We start from the raw sequence: 18489 nt of genomic DNA, 5'->3' as shown, positions 1-18489 counted from the left end.
AAAAAAAAAAATTCAACTAAAGAAACTTCACAAAAGACAACTATTTCCTACCAAACATCTATGCATAATGTTTGATTCTTAACTTAGAATATCTACCAGAGAGTTTATTTTCCCTAAATCGGGACTTAGAATTCTAATACTGTGCCATGTAATATTGGATACACAAAAGGAGGTAAAATTATGAAACTATTCTTTCAAGAATAAACAAATGTATGGGAAAAGTGTTATTTGACAAATACAGGATCTATCCTCAGTATGGCTCCTCTTTACCTTTTTGGTGATATTCCTTGTTTTAGTCCTTTAAGACCAAGAAGTTGGAATATGAAATTAACTATCAATACAAACCATAGCTCTATAAAAAAATAAATGAATACAAAATTTCTCAATATCACATTTCAGATTCAAATCCAATATTCCAAAATCCTTCCGGAGTCAGAGGGGGAACATACCTATACCGATGTCGAGAAACACCTTCATGATGCTCACAGCGGAAACTATTCTTATTATTAGTAGTGTCCTTGCCATCATCATTTGGAATAACAGCATCATAGAACTTTTTGCACTGCTTGCATTCAACTCCTTTCAACTTTTCCCGCTCAGCTTTTTTTCTTACAGGTTCCAAAAACTTGAAACCATTTTTGCCAGCCCCTGGAACTGGGATCTGCTGCTTCTGTGGCCTAGGATCAGCATTCACATCCTGTGTTTCATCATCTGAGTTATCTAACTTCATGCCATTTGGAACTGGAACTGGACGATCAGGAACTACTTCCTTCAAGGCTTTATTTAAGTTTCCTCTGATGTTCTCAAGTGGGGTATCAAGAAAATCATCGTGCGGGTCAGGTCCACCTTGGCCTTGACGAGACCTAGTGTCTATCCAGCAGGATGCAGGCCGCTTTCTACCAGCTACTGGGGCAGATTTAACAGCAGAAGGACATTTTGGCACATCGGGGAAAATGGAAGTAGGAGAGACAGGACTAATCGTTTGAATTGGTATTCCTCCTTTCTCATCCTCCAAGTTATTGTTAAAACTGATTTCATTCTGCGCTTTTTTTGTGTAACAAGCAGCTGCAGAAGTATATTGATTTTTGTCTTCAAGATATACAATTTTTGCAATATATGAACTAATTAAAAAACGGATACCAGCAAACAAAATCACAATGGAAAAAACCGACCATATTCTAAAGTAAGTACATGCCTACTATTAGCCTATTAACATTACCATAGAAGTACAAAACCAACAAAAGTTCTTAAACGTAAAAGACAAAACTCATACTTCAAATCAGCCATCAAATATCATCTAGAGAAACTATATTTAGCAGATCACCCTGAATTATAGTAATAATATATATTTTCTTACAGCCTATTTATATTTGATTTGAGGAAAAAAGGAATAAAGAAGCAAACAAGAAAAAAGTAAAAGCATCATACCAGGGGAAGTTGATGGATTCTGATTATTTCTCAATGAATCACTTCCATCTTCTAACTTATGTTGGGGGAGCATATTCTCCCTGGTAAGACCAAGCTTTGTGCAGAGATAATTGTACTGAGATTTCAGTTTTTTGTAAGCATCAGTACGATCCGTACTCTTCTTCCTCTCAGCCAGTAAATCTGAGGTTATTGATTCAATCTGTTTCCGTAACTTTTCACATGAATCACGTCCTTTGGTCACTTCACTGACCCTGCCTCTAAGATCCAACTGTAGCTCATTAACTTTCTCCTCTAAACCAGTCACTTTGGCCAGAAGCAGTTTTTTCTCTTTTGCACAATCCTCCACTTCTTCATTCTTAGTTAGAAGCTCCTTTTGGAGATGGCCATGTTCCAATTTGGCCAGAAGTTGTTTTTTCTCTTCTTCTTGGTCATTCAAAAGCTTTTCATTGTTCATGATCTCGGAAGCCAGTGACTCAATCTTTCTAAATAAATTTTCTCTAAGCTCATTTCCCTTGGCTTCTTGTTCAATCTTTTCTCTGAGCTGCTCTTGGACTTCATCAACTCTTTTATCAAGATCACTCAGTTTGGAGAGAAGCACATTTCTACTTTCTTCATTTTCTTTCAGTTGTTTTTCCTTATTCACAATGATAGAGTCTTTCGATTGAACCTCTTGGAGCAACCGACTGTGCAGTTCCATTCCCTCCTCGACTTCCTCAGACTTCTGCTTAAGCTTTCGTTCAAGCTCATTACCTTTGAGTTGTGTACTTTTCAGTTCTACAAGCAGTTGGTTCATCTTCTCTTCGTGCTCCTTGGATGGGTTTTCCTTGTCAAGCTCAAGTGAGCGGTTCTCTTCAAGGGTTTGTTGCTTTTCGACCCGAAGTGTTTCAATTTGAAGTAAGAGATTATTTTCCTTGTCTTTCCTTTCACTTTCAAATTTCTGGTGGCTTTTAGTCTTGGATTGGAAATATGGGTAGAGCTGACTGCAGAAAACATATTCAATCTGGGAAATCCTGTCTTTCGCTTCTTGAATGGTGGCAACCAGTAGAGTACTAAGCCCAGAGACATAGTCGAAATCATCACATTCACTATCAATGGGGTCACACCCTATTTTGGGAGAGTCCATCTCTGAGTTCTGACATAACAAATAAAAATCATAAAACAAAAATAAATAAATAAAATGTATAAAAAACATAACAAACCCACAAATATGATGATTCAGTGACCGTCTATGAAATTCAGCATAGTAAATAGCAATGCTAAGAAACCTTAAAGGATCAGCCAAAGCAAATGCAATTTCACATAAAGCTCGGCATACAATGAAAAGAATTATTGCAGCTCAAGAGTCAAAATGAGTAATATAATCAATAAATCGAATCAGAGAGATCATTACGGCTCTGTTTGGTAGCATAAATTTTGAGGTCGACACATCCAATTTCGAATTCACGATTTCAAATTTGTTTTGGCTGATCGTCAGAAAGAACAAAATCCACCTGCCTCAGGCCCTCAAGCCTCAAGCCCGCGTATGCCCTAACGCTAACAGTCCGATTCAGATTGCCCTCTTTCTCTGCAATCCCTAATTTCTACAAAATGAATTATGAAAATAGAAAAATAGAGAGTAAGAAAGAAGTTACCTCACTGGAAGTTATCTCTATCTCTCTACGAAACTACAACGCAGAACTTAACTCTCTCTCTCTCTCTCTCTCTCTCTCTCTCTCTCTCTCTCTCTCTCTCTCTCTCTCTCTCACATTCACTCTCTGTGTGTCTTGTGCTCAGCAACTTGAAGGTTTTGGGACGTGTTTGGGTGCGAGGATATCTGAAGCAAGTTGGAGTACTGGCGGGACATTATACTTTGTTTCAAACAAGCTTAGCGCGCACGATTGCTAGTTTCAGTGCTGTAAACTGTAAACTGTAAACTGTAAAAGTGGAATACAAGTGAGAACAAGCTTAGCAGGACCTATTGTAAAAAAGAGGATTCGGATTTACTATCAAAGAATTATGCTTTTTAGGATCTACTACCAAACTTCTAATTTAGGACAAAGCTTTCTCTTTTATTTCCTTGGTCTCCTTGCCGCTTTATGGAGTGATCCATGCTTTTTTGAATTGTGGAGAAACTTTGCTTGTGAAGTCGCGTGATTATTTTGCTTTTCCAAAATTGGATGCATATGCGTGGTCCATTTTTTGCTAAAGAATCAAGTTGTGTTGATAAGGTTCCTGCTGATGGATGCTTAATTATTGCTTAAGTCTGTAGATGAAAATATGCTTCCCTACTGTAAAGGTGAAGAGACACAATATTCTTGCTTGAAGTGACTATGTTTCCATTATGTTTTCAATATTGTGGAGTTCCTCATCTATAAGATTATTCCAGAATTGAGCATCGCTCGCTTCTACTTGCTCTATGTCTTCTAATTTTTCTTTTAATGACTCAAAAGTTTCTTTAGCTTCTATGCTCATATGGAGTATGGGTCCAAAGGGACTGGTAAAAATTTTCTCCTTCTTGCTATAAAAACTAATATTATTATCTTCTCTTATCAGTGTTAAATGAGGACGAGTAGCATCAAATCTATCAAAATCACAAATTTGTGCTCCTCTGAATCTCCTTATATGCTCGATTGTAGGAGTCCATCTATAACTTGGAATAGGTGAAATAAAATAACTGCTTTCATCAAAGATGCTATATGATATGCTTCATTGTGGACGTGGTCTGGAAACCACTCTTGAGGTATGCTCAAGAATGAGATGCTGACATTGAGCCACTTATCTAGATAGACGTCTGCAAAATACTGGAACTTAAGAGAAAAATGTTGGAGATTGTCCTGTCTTGAAATAAGTAAGTCACTAAAATAACCAAAATTAGATAATAATTTTGGTGTTACTAGGACTATTTCCTTCTTTCCTTTGTGCTTGTAACTAAAATGTCATAGCTCAATGTCTTGTAAATTAATGCGAGCCAATGCCATGCTGATGTAAGTATGAATAAAGTCACATGAATCCGGCTTTACACAAAAACAGGGTGGAAAAACCTGAGTGGTAATATCCATTCTTGGTTTTGGATCTGTGATGCTCTGGTACAGTGCTATCTATAACTCTAGCTGTGATGCTGTTGCTGCTTCTGAATATCCTTCAAATATCTTTTGCTGGATGTGGGAAGGAAGTTGCTAAATTCTTGCTCCAAGTGATGTGAAGTCATCTCCTATGATCTTTGCTGCTAGAACTAGCTCATTAGCCTTTTCTGATATATGCTTATTAGTTGTTTAAGTTGCCTCAAAAACCTGCTGAACTGATAGATTATTACTAGTACTGGGCTCAATAGCCTCTTGTTGTATAGTACTTAGATGCTGAAGTTGTTGAGCTAGTGGTGCAATGACTATATGCTGAAACTGTTGTGCTATTAAATCTTGGTTTTGTATATTTAAAATACAAAAATGCTTTATGATACTATCATGCTCTCTAGTAAGGGTTTCAAAACAACTTTGTAATTTTTGATGAGTAAAATTATAACTAAGAAATTATTGCTCAAGTGCTCTAATGCGTTTTTCATGTGCTATTCTAAAAGGTCCTTCTCTAGGTTTGGGGCACGTGGTGCACGTGGCGTTAGCTAGTAGTGGTGCTGGTAGTGGTGCACGTGGCATTCCACTTGCTTTATTATGTAGTGGTGCTGATGGCGCTCCACTCCTTACTATACTGTTGTATAGTGGTACATATGGCATCACACTTGCTCTGATATTATTATTTGTTCGCATAATGTCTCTATTTGCATGTGCTCAGCTAGAGGATGGTTTAAAGAAATACATACCTATCATCATTGAATGATGCGAGAAAGGATATCCGCTAGTGTATTATTTGAACCTTTAATATGTTCAAATGTTGGTTTAAATCATCTTCCTGTAATTGTATCAACAAATAAAACTCATCTTCTGGCTGCTTGCTTGTTAGTCTTAATTTTATTATAATCAAACACTATATTTTGGCAATCAGTACGAATTGTAAATACTTCATTATGTAAATATAAAGCAAATACTTCTATTGAATTAATAATTCCTAAGATTTCTAAATCAATTGCTGGTAATCTAGCTTGCGCGCTGTTCTCCAAATTTACCTGATGCATACCTGCATATTTGCTCTTCTGACTTTGGTGATTCTTTACGATTTTTCTGATATAAAATTCATGCCCAACCTATTGTTAATGCATCTATTTCAACTATTTTATAACTATTTTCTAATGGTAAAGCTAAAGATTGTAACTTAGTTATTTCTTTCTTAATTTCTTGAACTATTTTAATATATTTACTATTAAAATACCTTTGACCAGTTTTACTGGTTTTAATATGCAATATTGCTATTTTTCTTCCAAAATTAGAAATATAATTTCTAGCGTAATTTAATAATCCTAAAAATGCTTGTAGTTGCTTTTTATCTTCTAATTTATCAGGGAATTCTAAAACTTTCTTTGCTATATGCTCTTGTAATTGAATTGTTCCTGACTTGATGTACATGCCTAAGAATTCTATATCTTGTTTTTCCATTTCTATCTTATTTTTGCTGATAATTATACCATGATTAATGAATTCTTGTAAAATTATTTCTAAATGTTTTCTATGTTCATTTTTATTTTTGCTATGAATAAGTATATCATCTACATATACACTGCAAAAAGAGTCATATTTCTTAAATATATGTTCCATCTTTCTTTGAAAAAAGGATGGTGCATTCTGTAAACCGAATGACATGACAAAACACTCAAAATGTCCTTCAGAACAAGTAAATGTTGTTCATTCTATTGACTCTGGTGCTAGTCTAATTTGCCAAAATCCTGATTTACAATCAAATTTACTAAAATATTTGCTAATTTGTATTTTATTTATTAATTCATCTTTATTTGGTACTTTATAACTATCTTCGTATGTATTATCATTTAATCTCCTATAATTATATACTATTCTAGCTTTGCCTCTTTTCTGCTCTAAATGTTTTATAACTATGAAAGCTGGTGACCTATGCCTAGACTTTGAAGGTCTTATTACTTTTAAATTTAATAATTCTCTAATTTGTTGCTCAAATTCTTGTTTGTCCATGAGATTACATGGACAATCTGCTGTCTTAATTGTTAAGTCTGGATCTATGATATCTAATTTTGCTATTATCTTATTTTTATTCCAATGCTTTTGAGGATCTTCTCCTATAATCCTAGTTTGTTCTGTTAATTGTAAAAACTCTTCTAATGTTTTTGGTCTATCTAGGGATAATATTTCTAGTGGTATTATTTGTCCTAATGTTGGGTATGAATGCTCAAATATTATTTCATCAAATTCTTCTATTTGTTCAGTGATTTCTTCTATATCTTTTATTTGTGGTTTTTCTAAGTCTAAACTAATGCTATGGTGTGTATTAGGAGGATTACTCTGATCTGTTGTTGTTATTCCTTTCTTAAATAATGTTATTCCTAAAAGTGTGTATAGAAATCCACCTTGTAGACTTTTTAAAAAATTTAATCCTAAAATAAATGGATATGAACCTATGGGTGATAGCAAGGTCATTGGTAATGTAAATTAATGTCCTTCTATCCTAATAGGTATATTGCTTATGTAATGTGTTAATCTCACTGGTTCTGTATTAAATTGTATTACTTTTGCTGGTCTAACTAATTTTTGTCTATATTGCTCTGAGACTAAGTTTTCTTTCATAATACATTTTGTACTACCAATATCTATCATTGATATAGTTATATTCTCTTTTCTTTTGAAAAATCTATTTCACAATTAATTATAAGTAATTGTTAAATTCCTAGTTTATATGGGTTTACTTGTAATTTATAGGAATAGATTTATTTGCTATTTAGACCCTCACTTGTATAGGTATAAACACCTTATGTGATTAATATTAATATACTGAATATGATTAAACCCTAAACACATTCTTTGAGATGGTATCAGAGCCACCCAAAATCCTACTCGTCTGCCTTAGGTTTTTGGTGGTGTGTTAGGGTTGATCTTGATCTGAGATTTTTTTCCTTTGCAATCATGCTTTGGTTGGAGTTCCTTGCATGAGAACCTCTGTGTGAATCCTTGCTGCTGCGTGACACACTTGCTGCTGCTGTGTGCGTGAATCCTTGCTGCTGCATGACACCCTGCTGCTGCTGCGTGAACCCTTTCCTTGTTGCGTGATCAGCCGTTGCGTGACCTACTGTGTATCTTGCTATTCACTACGCTCTTGTTGCTCACTCGATCATTATTCCGTTGCGATTCTTCTGTTCTTAATTTGTTCCATTGCTACAGATTTTTTTTATTCCGTTGCTCTTCCTTTGATTCTTGTTCTGCTGCTACAAGTTTGTTTTTTGGGTATCATGGCTGACTCTTCCAAGATTGATGGCAAGAAGGCTGAATTGAGTACTCTTCCTACACTTCATCCGGTTACTTTTAATGACTCAGTAATCACACCAGAAAAGCTTGATGGCACAAACTGTGGTGAGTGGGCTTTAAATGCACAGAATAAGATCCGAGGCCGGAAGCGCTGGGGTTTAGTTTCAGGTTCTCATCCTATGCCTACGGATCGTGATTCACCTGAATTTGAGGCCTAGGAGGATGAAAATTGCATGGTTAAGTCTTGGCTCTTGGATGCAATGACCAAGGATGTGCGTTCCTTGTTCATTCGGATGGCTACTGCCAAGGAGATATGGGATGCTCTCAAGAGGCAGTATTCTTTGAGTCATGATGGTTCCAAGGCTTATTCACTCCATTGTCAGGTTATCTCCACTCGTCAAAATGGTCGAACTATTATTGAATATTATGGTATATTGCAAAAACTTTGGCAGGAGGTGGATGCAATTCAACCTTGTCCTATGGAATGTTCCAGAGATATTGGGTTGTATAATGATGTTGTTAGTGCTAATCAGCTATATGTTTTTTTGGCTGGACTTGATCCACATTTGAATAGTGTTAGAAGGAGAATTCTTGCTACCTCTCCTTTGCCTGATCTTCGCACTACCTATGCTACAGTGTGTGCTGAGGCTAATTGCCAGGATATCATGCTTGGTGGTCCTACTAATACTAGTATGGCCATGGTGGCCAGACCCTTAGGTGGTAACCAGTTCGGTTCTAGAAAGAATGAGACGCGAAAATGTACTCATTGTAATGGTACCACATGAGTTTTCAACTTCATGGGTATCCGAAATGGCATCCGAAAGGCATGAAGGCATCTCCAGGGGACTCTTCCTTTAAGGCAACCCAACCGGCTCCTAAGGGCAATTTGGTCAATACTTCTATTTTTGCTGCCAAGTCAAGTATCTCTTATTGTGCTTTAAGTACTTCTACTAATTCTTGTACACATACATGGATAATTGACACAGGTGCCACTGATCATATGACTTGTGATAGATATGCGTTCCAATCTTTGTCGTCTAATAGTCCCAAACCATTCATTACTAATGCCAATGGTGTGTCTTCTCCAGTACTTGGCATTGGCACTGTGTCTGTTTCGTCTCTTCCTTTGTTTAATACCTTGTTTGTTCCATCCTTAAACTGGAATTTATTGTTCATTAGTCATCTAACTGCGTCTTTTGGTTGTGTTGTTGTTTTCTTTCCTACTCACTGTATTTTTCAGGACATCCATACCAAGGAGAGGATTGGCAGTGGTAGAAGGGATGAGGACTTGTACTATCTGGATGGTGATACTTTGGGTCTGGATGGTGTGAGTCGGGCTCATCAAGTTAGTAGTGCTCAGTTAGTTGCGAATAAGAAAAAGATCTGGCTCTGGCATCAGCAGTTGGGTCATCCTTCGTTTAGTTATCTTAGGCGGTTGTTTTCCTTCGTTGTTTCGTGGTTGTAATTTCCAGGATTTCCAATGTGAAACTTGTGTGTTGGCTAAGAGTCACCGAATAGTGTTTTCTTCTAATGATAATAAATGTGGAATTCTTTTTGGTTTGGTTCACTCTGATGTTTGGGGACCTGCCCCTCTTTCTACCTTTAATGGTGTTCGATGATTTGTCACTTTCATAGATGATTCCATGCGTATGACTTGGATTTATTTTCTTCATAATAAAAGTGATGTATGTGGAGTATTCCAATTGTTCCATAAGATGGTGAACACTCAGTTCAATCGTTCGATTTGTATTCTTCGCTCTGATAATGGCGGCGAATATGCTAACAATCGATTGACGGATTACTTTGGTTTGCATGGCATTATCCATCAGACATCTTGTTCTTATTCTCTCCAACAGAATAGGGTGGCTGAACGGAAGAATAGACACTTATTAGAGGTTGCTCGATCATTATTGATTGGCGGTCGCGTACCGACTTTCTTATGGGGCGATGCCCTTAGCTCGGTTGTGTATTTAATTAACCGCACTCCATCTAGTGTTCTAGATTTCAGGCGACCATTGGATGTCCTTACTGATTCTTGTGAGCTTCCGTCTATTTTGCATTTGGAGCCTCGAGTGTTTGGCTACGCGCGTTGTGGATGTCTATTTACATGGGCATCAACGTACCAAATTGGAGTCCCAAGCTTTGAAATGTGTATGTGTTGGCTATGGTCGTGCTACTAAAGGATACAAGTGCTATCATCCTCCGTCTCGTCGGTTCTATGTATCTATGGATGTTACATTTCATGAGGAACAACTTTTTTATGAGTGTTCTGAATCTTCCCTTCAGGAGGAGAACGTTGGTGAATGGCCGAATGCCATAGATATGGAGTTTTTCAACGATTTCAGGTTACAGAAGAAAAAAGACGATCAATGTAGTATCGAGCGCTCATCAGGTACGGTGGGTGAAATATCTCCTCTGGTAGATCAATCTTGCTTATCTACAGACTCCGCGGTGCAGTGTGACAGTGATCTTTCTGACTCTTTAGTGTTTAGAGAAGTTCTCCCAAAGAATATGTTAAACAGTAGTTCAATTAAAATGTTATAAGAACGCTAATTAGTTAAATAATTTGATATTACGATTAAAATCAACCAAGTAAGATCTCAATAAATTTCACAAAAATCACGTCATACTGGTACCCGAGAGACTGTTGGTCATACGTGCACGCAGAGCTTATAATGCTGGTCATACACCGCCGAGTTATCTCGAGGCGAATGTAAAGCAATATATTATGCTGGTCATACACCGCCGAGTCATCTCTAGGCGAGTGCAGAGCAATATATTATGTTGGTCATACGTACACTGCCGACTAGGCAAGTGCATATCGAATATGTGATGCTGGTCATACACCGCCAAGTCATCTCTAGGTAAGTGCAGAGCAATTTATACATGTTAAAGGAGGGTACTGATAGGGCAGTTTAAAACTACTCATTTTAATATCAAAATCATTCGTGACCAAACAAGATTTCTGACCATTCAAAGATCACCTCGTTTCAAACATAACTCGAGAATAAAGATATCTTATAAATCCATATAATTTTTGTTAATTGGAACCAATTCGTAAAATCATATTGAACTGGTTTTTCCATGATATTTCATTTGCAACATATTGACATAAGTAAATATATATATATATATATATAAACATCATTGCCCATTTAAATTCATAAAACTCATAACTCAAATTCAAACTCTTGTCAAAAGATAGACTTAAACCATTGAAATTCATCACATATGTTCATAAAGAAAATGTCTAACTCCCAATCAATATTTCTAAGCCAAAACTCATGATAACTAAAATAAATAATAAAATCATAATTTAAGAAAAAAACACTTTCAAGATAATAGTCCAATTCAACTTCTATTATTTTTCAAACAAATTCAAATAACCAAAATGAGTGAAAACATGAATTTCATAAAATGTTCATAAAATAAAGTCCACTCACACTGAGAAATCTAACTCTGATCCTCCACCGAATAATCACGTGTCTCGGTAGTGTCACCTATAAAAATAGCACGATAAAATACATTTAGTCTCGACTCAAAGACATTTAAAGTGTGTGTGTGTGTGTGTACGAAGTTTAACGTCCTACCCAACTCATGTTCTTCATGACGGTTAGAAATCGCTCTTTCTAAATTATGACATTGTCACACCTATTACCAAACCTTCCCTACTCAAACCCACGACACCCACGTTCTCAAATTTAACCATACACCGAAAGAAACCATGCACGTGACCTACCTAAATTGAGAATTCGTCCGAGAGTTAATTCGTTATCTAAAAAGTGTCCGATTACGATCCAAATTGAAATTTCCGTCAACCCAAGGGGCATCCACCTATTCAAAACATTCCAACTCAGTAAGGGTCCGTTTTTCACATTATCTAAAGGAAGTGGTGGCTGGGCGGTTGAAACCACCGCTGTAACTGCTCAAAGTGGTGGTACAAAACCAAAATTCATCATTTCTCCAAAATTTCTCCAACTTTTTAGTTCTAACAGCAAAATTGGAGTTTCTAGAGATGAAACTTATCCAATAAAACATCAAGAACACCCTCTAATCCAAAAACCCAAGAAATCCTGAAATGGCCCTAAAGCCCCCAACTCAAACTTCCACAAATACTCAGAATTTCACAACTTTTTAAATTCTAATCTTTAATTGGGGTTCAAAGGGTGAATATTGTCCAACAAGAATCCCCGAAACCAATTTTCAAGCAAGCCTGAAAATAGCATTAAACCCCACAAATTCAAGTTTCAAATTCCTAACTTTGAACAACCAAACACATAGGGGAAAGAAAACCCACCGGAATTAACAGTAATTGGCAACAGGAGATGGCCGGAATCTGGCAAGGAAGTGGCGGCTGCTGGAGGGTCTTCTCTGACTTGTTCCCTTGTGTGTACGGTCAGGTTGGTGAAGGGAGTGGCGGGGACGTGGTGATCGGCGTCGAGGGAGGCCCACCGAAGGTCGGGGTCGGCGAGAGGGGGTGGCCGGCGATGGTGGCTATAGGGGGTAAGTGTGCGCGCAGAGGGAGGTGCGAGAAAGAGAGAGAGTGAGGTTTTTAAAAAAATTAGAAATTTTTTTAAAAAAAATTGGGCCTTTCTAGAAACATCCTACAATGTAAAAGTCTAAAATACCCTTTACTTCAAATGTCCTTAACTCTTTATCTGAAACTTCGATGAACACATAGTTCGCGTCTACGAGTTCGTATGTTCGAAACCTTTCTAACAAGCCCAAACTTGAAGTCAAAAGCCCATTAGATAAAAAATCAAAAATTGGGTCAAACTAATTTAAAAAGAAAATTTAAGATTTAACCTAAAACTTTTTATTTCTCGAATAAATTTCCAAAATATTTAAAATACTTTTCAAAAGTAATCTTGGAAAAATACGGAGTCTCACGATTTAAAACGGAGCATTTTAAACTAAATAAACTTTAAATAACGTAAAAATTGATTTCGGTGGAAACATCGCATAAATTCTCAAAAACTTCTAAAAAAATTTAGAAAATTTTTTTCAAAGTCGTGCAACTAAACTTCATTTAAAGCCTCTTAAAACCAAAGTTAAATAAGAATTGAAATTTGGGTCTGGTCGGGTCGTTACACTCTCTCTCTCTCTCTCTCTCTCTGTGTTATCTAACCCAAAACCGACCAAACCTTATCCCAGGTGAATGACCATAAAGGGCACACCCAACCCCACTATTCTCACAATGGCAAGCAGATGCACCTACGCGGCACACTGACATGACTTACAAAAAATGTTACATAGACAAAAAAATTTAAAAAAAAAAATCAATTAACCTTAAAAAATGAAATAATTGAAAAAAAACCAAAAACATTTATGCAATTCACCCCCAACCTGCAGCCCACCTCCTTCCCCACCATCTCCACCCTCACCTGCAAAAAAAAAAAAAAAAAAAAAAAAAACTAAACCAAACCCAGATCCCCAACCCAACCCACAACCCTCCCCTCCTTCCCAGCCACCCACCCCGCCGCCGAACCCACCATTGACGGCAAGTTACTAATTTACCAAGTGTTTGAATTTTCAATAAAGATTTTGTTGATTACTGTCTACTGTAATTTGGTTTGCTCTCCCGCTGTCAAGACCATAACATCAAGTTAAATACTAGTTTTGCAAATCGATCATCTTACAGAAAAATGATGGGATATTTATAGAATGTGTAATTTTACATATAAATTTTTGTCAATACAAAGGGTATAATGTTTGGCAGCCGGGCCAAAGAATTTGACAAGGTTAAAAGAATAAAAAAAGTTTACAGACAACTTCAATTTTCTTCGCGAGCCTTTTCTCTACATAATATGGATTCCAACCTTCAAGATTAATGGCTTTCCTGTTGTTTTAGGCATATAATTTCTCACACGACAAACAACCCCAACAAATGCTTATGAAGTATTTCCAAAATGCAATCCTCCCACCGTCTTTACAACCTCCAGCGGCGATCCGCCTATTCTGGCGAAGTTGGGATGCCGGACCGGTTGGGTTTTGCTCCCCTCGTCGCTCTGAGTCTCGTGATATCTTCGGAGTTCTCATCTGTGGGGTCTCAGGTGGTGGGGTTAGGGGTTGGAGTTGCCATCGATAGTGGGTTGGGGTTGCCTTCAATGGTGGGTTCAGCAGCAGGGTATGCGGTTGGGAGGGAGGGGTGGGTTGTGGGTTGGGGTTGAATCTGGGTTTGGTTTTTTTTTTTTTCAGGTGAGGGTGGAGATGGTGGGGAGGGAGGTGGGCTGCGGGTTGGGGGTGAATTGCTGAATTTTTTTTTTCAATTATTTCATTTTTTAAGGTTAATTGATTTTTTTTTTTTTTTGTCTATGTGGCATTTTTTATAAAACATGTCAGTGTGCCATGTAGGCGCTTAACAGACTGACAGGCGAAAAAGTTGATAGAGGTATGTAGTTGTCACAAAATAAAAGTTGAGATACTGACGAACAACTTTTTGAACTTAAGAAATGAACTTGAAATAGGATGCATACTTAAAGTAGCTAGGTGTAATTTGCTCTAATTTTTTTTATTAAATGCTTGGGTTTTATTAGTTAAAACTTCAAAATAAAAACTGGGGGAACTCCCAAGAATGAGGAAAAGCAAAAAGGAAGAGGTAAAGTATAACAAGAATAGAAAGAAATAGTTTTTAAAATAATAATTCCGCAACACTCTGCTGAGGAAACTCCTAAGAATGATCAAAACCAGACCAAGTATCCTAAAGTAAATGAAAATACAGCCAAAATTGGAATATTACCTAACTAGAATAAAGGGATTTAAACTAGTTCAGTCTTCTTCATCGATCAACTTGGTGCCCAACCCCTTAAATCCCTCTGCAGGGACCTCTGTAACAGTGACTAGTGAGTAAAACTCTTCCTTGGCATCTTCTTCATCATTTCTCTTCCGTGCAATGCGGACACGAACCCTTCTTGGCACACTACGAATCCCACGACTCCATATGTGCTTGTTGAGCTTAACATCCACTCTGACATCAGTAGTACCCATAGCCTGTTGAGCAAACTTTCTGATTTCCTTTATGGCCTTGGGAGCCTTCTTCTTAAATGTGCTGCATGTGAAGTGAGGTATAGATTACTTAATAGTGTGAAATACAATTCAGGCAGCCAGAACAATGAGAAAACAAACAACAAAGAAAAACCGCAGAAATGGATTCAGAAACATAACTCAGAGATTAAGGTATTTTCCCAACAAAAACTAAACAAGCAGATTTCCCATCAGTGAATCTTTTAAAAAGATATATTCTTCACCACTATAGAGTAATTTTTACCTTTGTTTCTTGCATTGCATGTAATATCAATATATTCTGATCAAATTGTAAGTTATAATCAAGACCAATGGTACATTGATATAAGCATATTCCCAAAAAAAATATGTAATTGTGATACTGTATACAGAAACACAATGTCTATAAATAAAATGCAGAGCCAGCTCAATACATTGATTTCAGGCACATTGACATACATGCGAAAGCACAAAAATGTTTTTGAAACATCAACTTTGGCATTTGCTACCACTGAAGTTCAATTAAGTCGGAGATAAATTCACAGCCAAAAATGAAGGTTTGTGCAAAATGATACCAACTAGGAAGGAATCAAATGCAACAAAGACACGAATCAATATGAAAATAAAGATGGAAACATCAACTTTGGCATTTGCTACCACTGAAGTTCAATTAAGTCGGAGATAAATTCACAGCCAAAAATGAAGGTTTGTGCAAAATGATACCAACCAGGAAGGAATCAAATGCAACAAAGACACGAATCAATATGAAAATAAAGATGGAAACATTATGGTAGAGCAAGTTAAATCTAAATAGCTTGTGGAAACATAGACAATTTAAGATCATGAAGCTTCAGATAAAATTAAAAAGAAAATCCAATCAAAGCAGAATTTCATATAAAAACAGAGATTGTACAACAAGATTCTTCTACATAATTTTGAGTCTCATAACAAGAAGCCACTAACTCTTAAAATGGGATTCAATGCTGTGATAAATAGGTTATCTCAGATGTCTTCTATACAAAAATATCACAGCTCCTGATGTACAACACCCTCTAACTTCTACAAAGCCCTCAGTTCTCAACCAGTTCTTGGTTTAACAAAAATTTTCAGTTTTAGTCTTAAAAATTTTAAAAATTAAATATTAGAATGAGATGCAGAAAATTTGGCTATCCCAAATAATAAAAAATAAAAATCAAATGGACTAATTAGACATAAGCCATAAATAAATCATGGTTGCAGTACACCAGTACATCAAATCATGTTACCAAATCAACAATTCACTTCTGGTTCCAAGAATAAATCTTAAGCAATCCTCTAGATTACTGCAAAAGTGTAACTTCCTCAAGAATAATTTAATAAACCCAAGTGGCATCAACCTGCTAACAACAATCACACTGTCCAAAAAGCAAAAATATTCGTTCACTGCACAGATAAGCTTCTTTTCACACCCTAACTAATCATTTCTGATACCTTTAATACTCTTATTATGTATACAACATATGAAAACAATTTTCATGAAAGCTTTAATACAAAACATTTTCAGCTATAATAAATATGTGTATATATGCCTTTACATCTAGAAATCGCAACCCTAAATTGGGTATGAAGTAAAACAAAGCTCAGAGGTTATTAATATATCTCAATAATCCACTACGCTTTAGGTTCAATTGGGAAAGTTCGGAATCAAGAATGTAATCAATAAAACAACCATGTGAACACATATTTCTCACAAAAACACAAAGCTCAGAGTTGAGCAGTAATTCCAATAATCTACTACACTTTGGGTTCAATTGGGCAAGGTCAAAATCAAAGAATGTAATCAATAAATAATACATATTGCTCACAAAAAACCCACGAAAATAAAACCATAAAAAACACAAATAAAATTAAATTAAGCTCCTTAAACTCAGATCTAAACCCATTAACAAGAACAACAAAGATACATGTATAAATAATATTTGAAGTCTTACCATCCATGCAAGCGCTTGTGGAGGTTGATGGTGTACTCCCTGGTAACGACCTCCTCCTTTCTTCCCTTTCCGGCCTTCTCCACCATTGTTGAAGACCAGCGATCCCAATCGAGACGACCTCGAGTTCCCTGCAATGAACTTGCTCTCTCGGCTGCTAAACAAGCCCTACGGCGTTACGATACATCATATACTGGTTGCCTTTTGGTGAAATGCCCTGGATTTTCAGCTGAACTACATAAATGCCCTTGAGATTTATAAAAGTGCAAGGTTAATTTTGTCTTTCAAATGTTTCTCTTTTTAATTTTAGGACCCTTATATGCACACTCTTATTTTTCTCACGATAACAGTTTTGCTCACTTTCTTTAACTCAGGTCTATGCTCACTTCTCATCTAAAATATTGTTATAATATTAAAAAACTAACCATGAGTTTACCTATTGTATTTAATTATTACTCAATAATAAACAATTCATACAAAATATTTAAAAATATTTAAAACTCTTTCCTTCTTCCCCGTTCTCCACCCTTCCTTCTTTCTATTTCTCTCTACCAAATCTCGTTGATCCCCTTTTTTTCCTCTGCCAAATCTCTCTCTCTCTCTCTCTCTCTCTCTCTCTCTCTCTCTCTCTCTCTCTCTCTACTGTGATTTTGATCTATCTTTACTTTTGTGTTGCTGTGTTCCTGGCATTTTTGAGGTTGTTATATGTGATATGAATATGCCAATAATTGTGAAAAATATAGGCTGCTATGGGTCTTGTTGTTAGGTGAAGAAATCGCAGAGTATGAGAAGGAAGATGAAGAAGAAGAAGAGTTTTTGATTGGGTTGCTTGGGTTTTGATTTGTGTTCGTTTGTCGTTTTGGTTTTATTTGTTTATTTTTGTCCGGAGCAGGGTTTATTTGACCTTGAGTTGCAGAAGGTCTGGGATGAGAAAGGAGGAGGAGAAGGAAGAAGAAGGGATGGGGGTGGTGGAGAGATGCACACGTGGGTGGGCTATGGGTTTTCTTAAGTTTTTTTTTTCTGAAGTCTTAAATATTTTTAAATGCTTTATATGAATTGTTTATTGTTGAATAATAATTAAATATAATGAGTTAACTCATGGTTAACATTTTAAACACATAACAGCATTTTAAATGGGAGGTGAGCATACACCTAAGTTAAAGGAGTGAGCAAAACTGCTCTCTTTTCTCACCTCACACCATTTACTTACTATACATCCATGTTATTTTAAAGTTGATTTTTTTATAAAAGGCTTATTTACACCATTGCCCCCTGTAAGATACACTTTTTTTCACTTTGCCCCCTGAAACTTAAATCCTCTCAGTTTGCCACCTGAACTTCACAAAATTATTGCAAAAGACCCTATGCCGTTAACTCTGTCAATTTTTTCGTTAAAATAGCTGACGTGACACCTATATGGCATGAGTGAGACCCTTTTTTAGTTATGTAAAATCCATGTGGACAAAAAAAATAATTTTTAAACTAAAAATAATAAGATCCATGTCAATTTTTTATAATTTTGCTTGTCTACATGGATCTTACATAACTAAAAAAGGGTCTCACTCATGCCATATAGGTGCCATGTCAGCTTTTTTAACGGAAAAATTGACAGAGTTAACGGCATAGGGTCTTTTGCAACAACTTTGCGAAGTTCAGGTGGCAAACTGAGAGGATTTAAGTTTCAGGGGGCAAAGTGAAAAAAAGTGTATCTTACAGGGGGCAATGGTATGAATAAG

The 18489-nt window shown here is 36.3% G+C and overlaps 2 protein-coding genes across 2 annotated transcripts; both read right to left on the bottom strand.

The window, feature by feature from the left end:
* Positions 1-220: 220 nt before the first annotated feature.
* On the bottom strand, positions 221-2862 carry LOC147292184 (protein gamma response 1). The gene is made up of 3 exons (XM_086238303.1): positions 2819-2862; positions 1429-2560; positions 221-1089 (listed from the first exon to the last, which is right to left on the bottom strand). Exons 1-3 carry the CDS (start codon positions 2834-2836, stop codon positions 389-391), a joined length of 1851 nt encoding a protein of 616 aa, XP_086094429.1. The 5' UTR covers positions 2837-2862; the 3' UTR covers positions 221-388.
* Positions 2863-14396: 11534 nt separating this feature from the next.
* LOC147292183 (large ribosomal subunit protein eL31) lies at positions 14397-16913 on the bottom strand. Its single transcript, XM_086236913.1, has 2 exons — positions 16757-16913; positions 14397-14832 (listed from the first exon to the last, which is right to left on the bottom strand). Exons 1-2 carry the CDS (start codon positions 16840-16842, stop codon positions 14553-14555), a joined length of 366 nt encoding a protein of 121 aa, XP_086093039.1. The 5' UTR covers positions 16843-16913; the 3' UTR covers positions 14397-14552.
* Positions 16914-18489: the final 1576 nt, after the last annotated feature.

Source organism: Dryas octopetala, chromosome 3 (assembly GCF_963921425.1).
Source record: "Dryas octopetala chromosome 3, drDryOcto1.1, whole genome shotgun sequence".
Taxonomy (NCBI): Eukaryota; Viridiplantae; Streptophyta; class Magnoliopsida; order Rosales; family Rosaceae; genus Dryas; species Dryas octopetala.
Note: the sequence above shows the minus strand (reverse complement) of the source record. Positions and strands in the feature narration are given on the sequence as shown.

Bases quoted from the DNA above. Each gene is read 5' to 3' on its own strand.
- LOC147292184 (XM_086238303.1), bottom strand. The intron at 1,090-1,428 runs GTATGATGCTTT...TATATCTTGAAG, and splicing joins GAATCCATCAACTTCCCCTG to ACAAAAATCAATATACTTCT.
- LOC147292183 (XM_086236913.1), bottom strand. From the start codon at position 16,842: ATGGTGGAGAAGGCCGGAAAGGGAAGAAAGGAGGAGGTCGTTACCAGG. The intron at 14,833-16,756 runs GTAAGACTTCAA...CTTCACATGCAG, and splicing joins CACAAGCGCTTGCATGGATG to CACATTTAAGAAGAAGGCTC.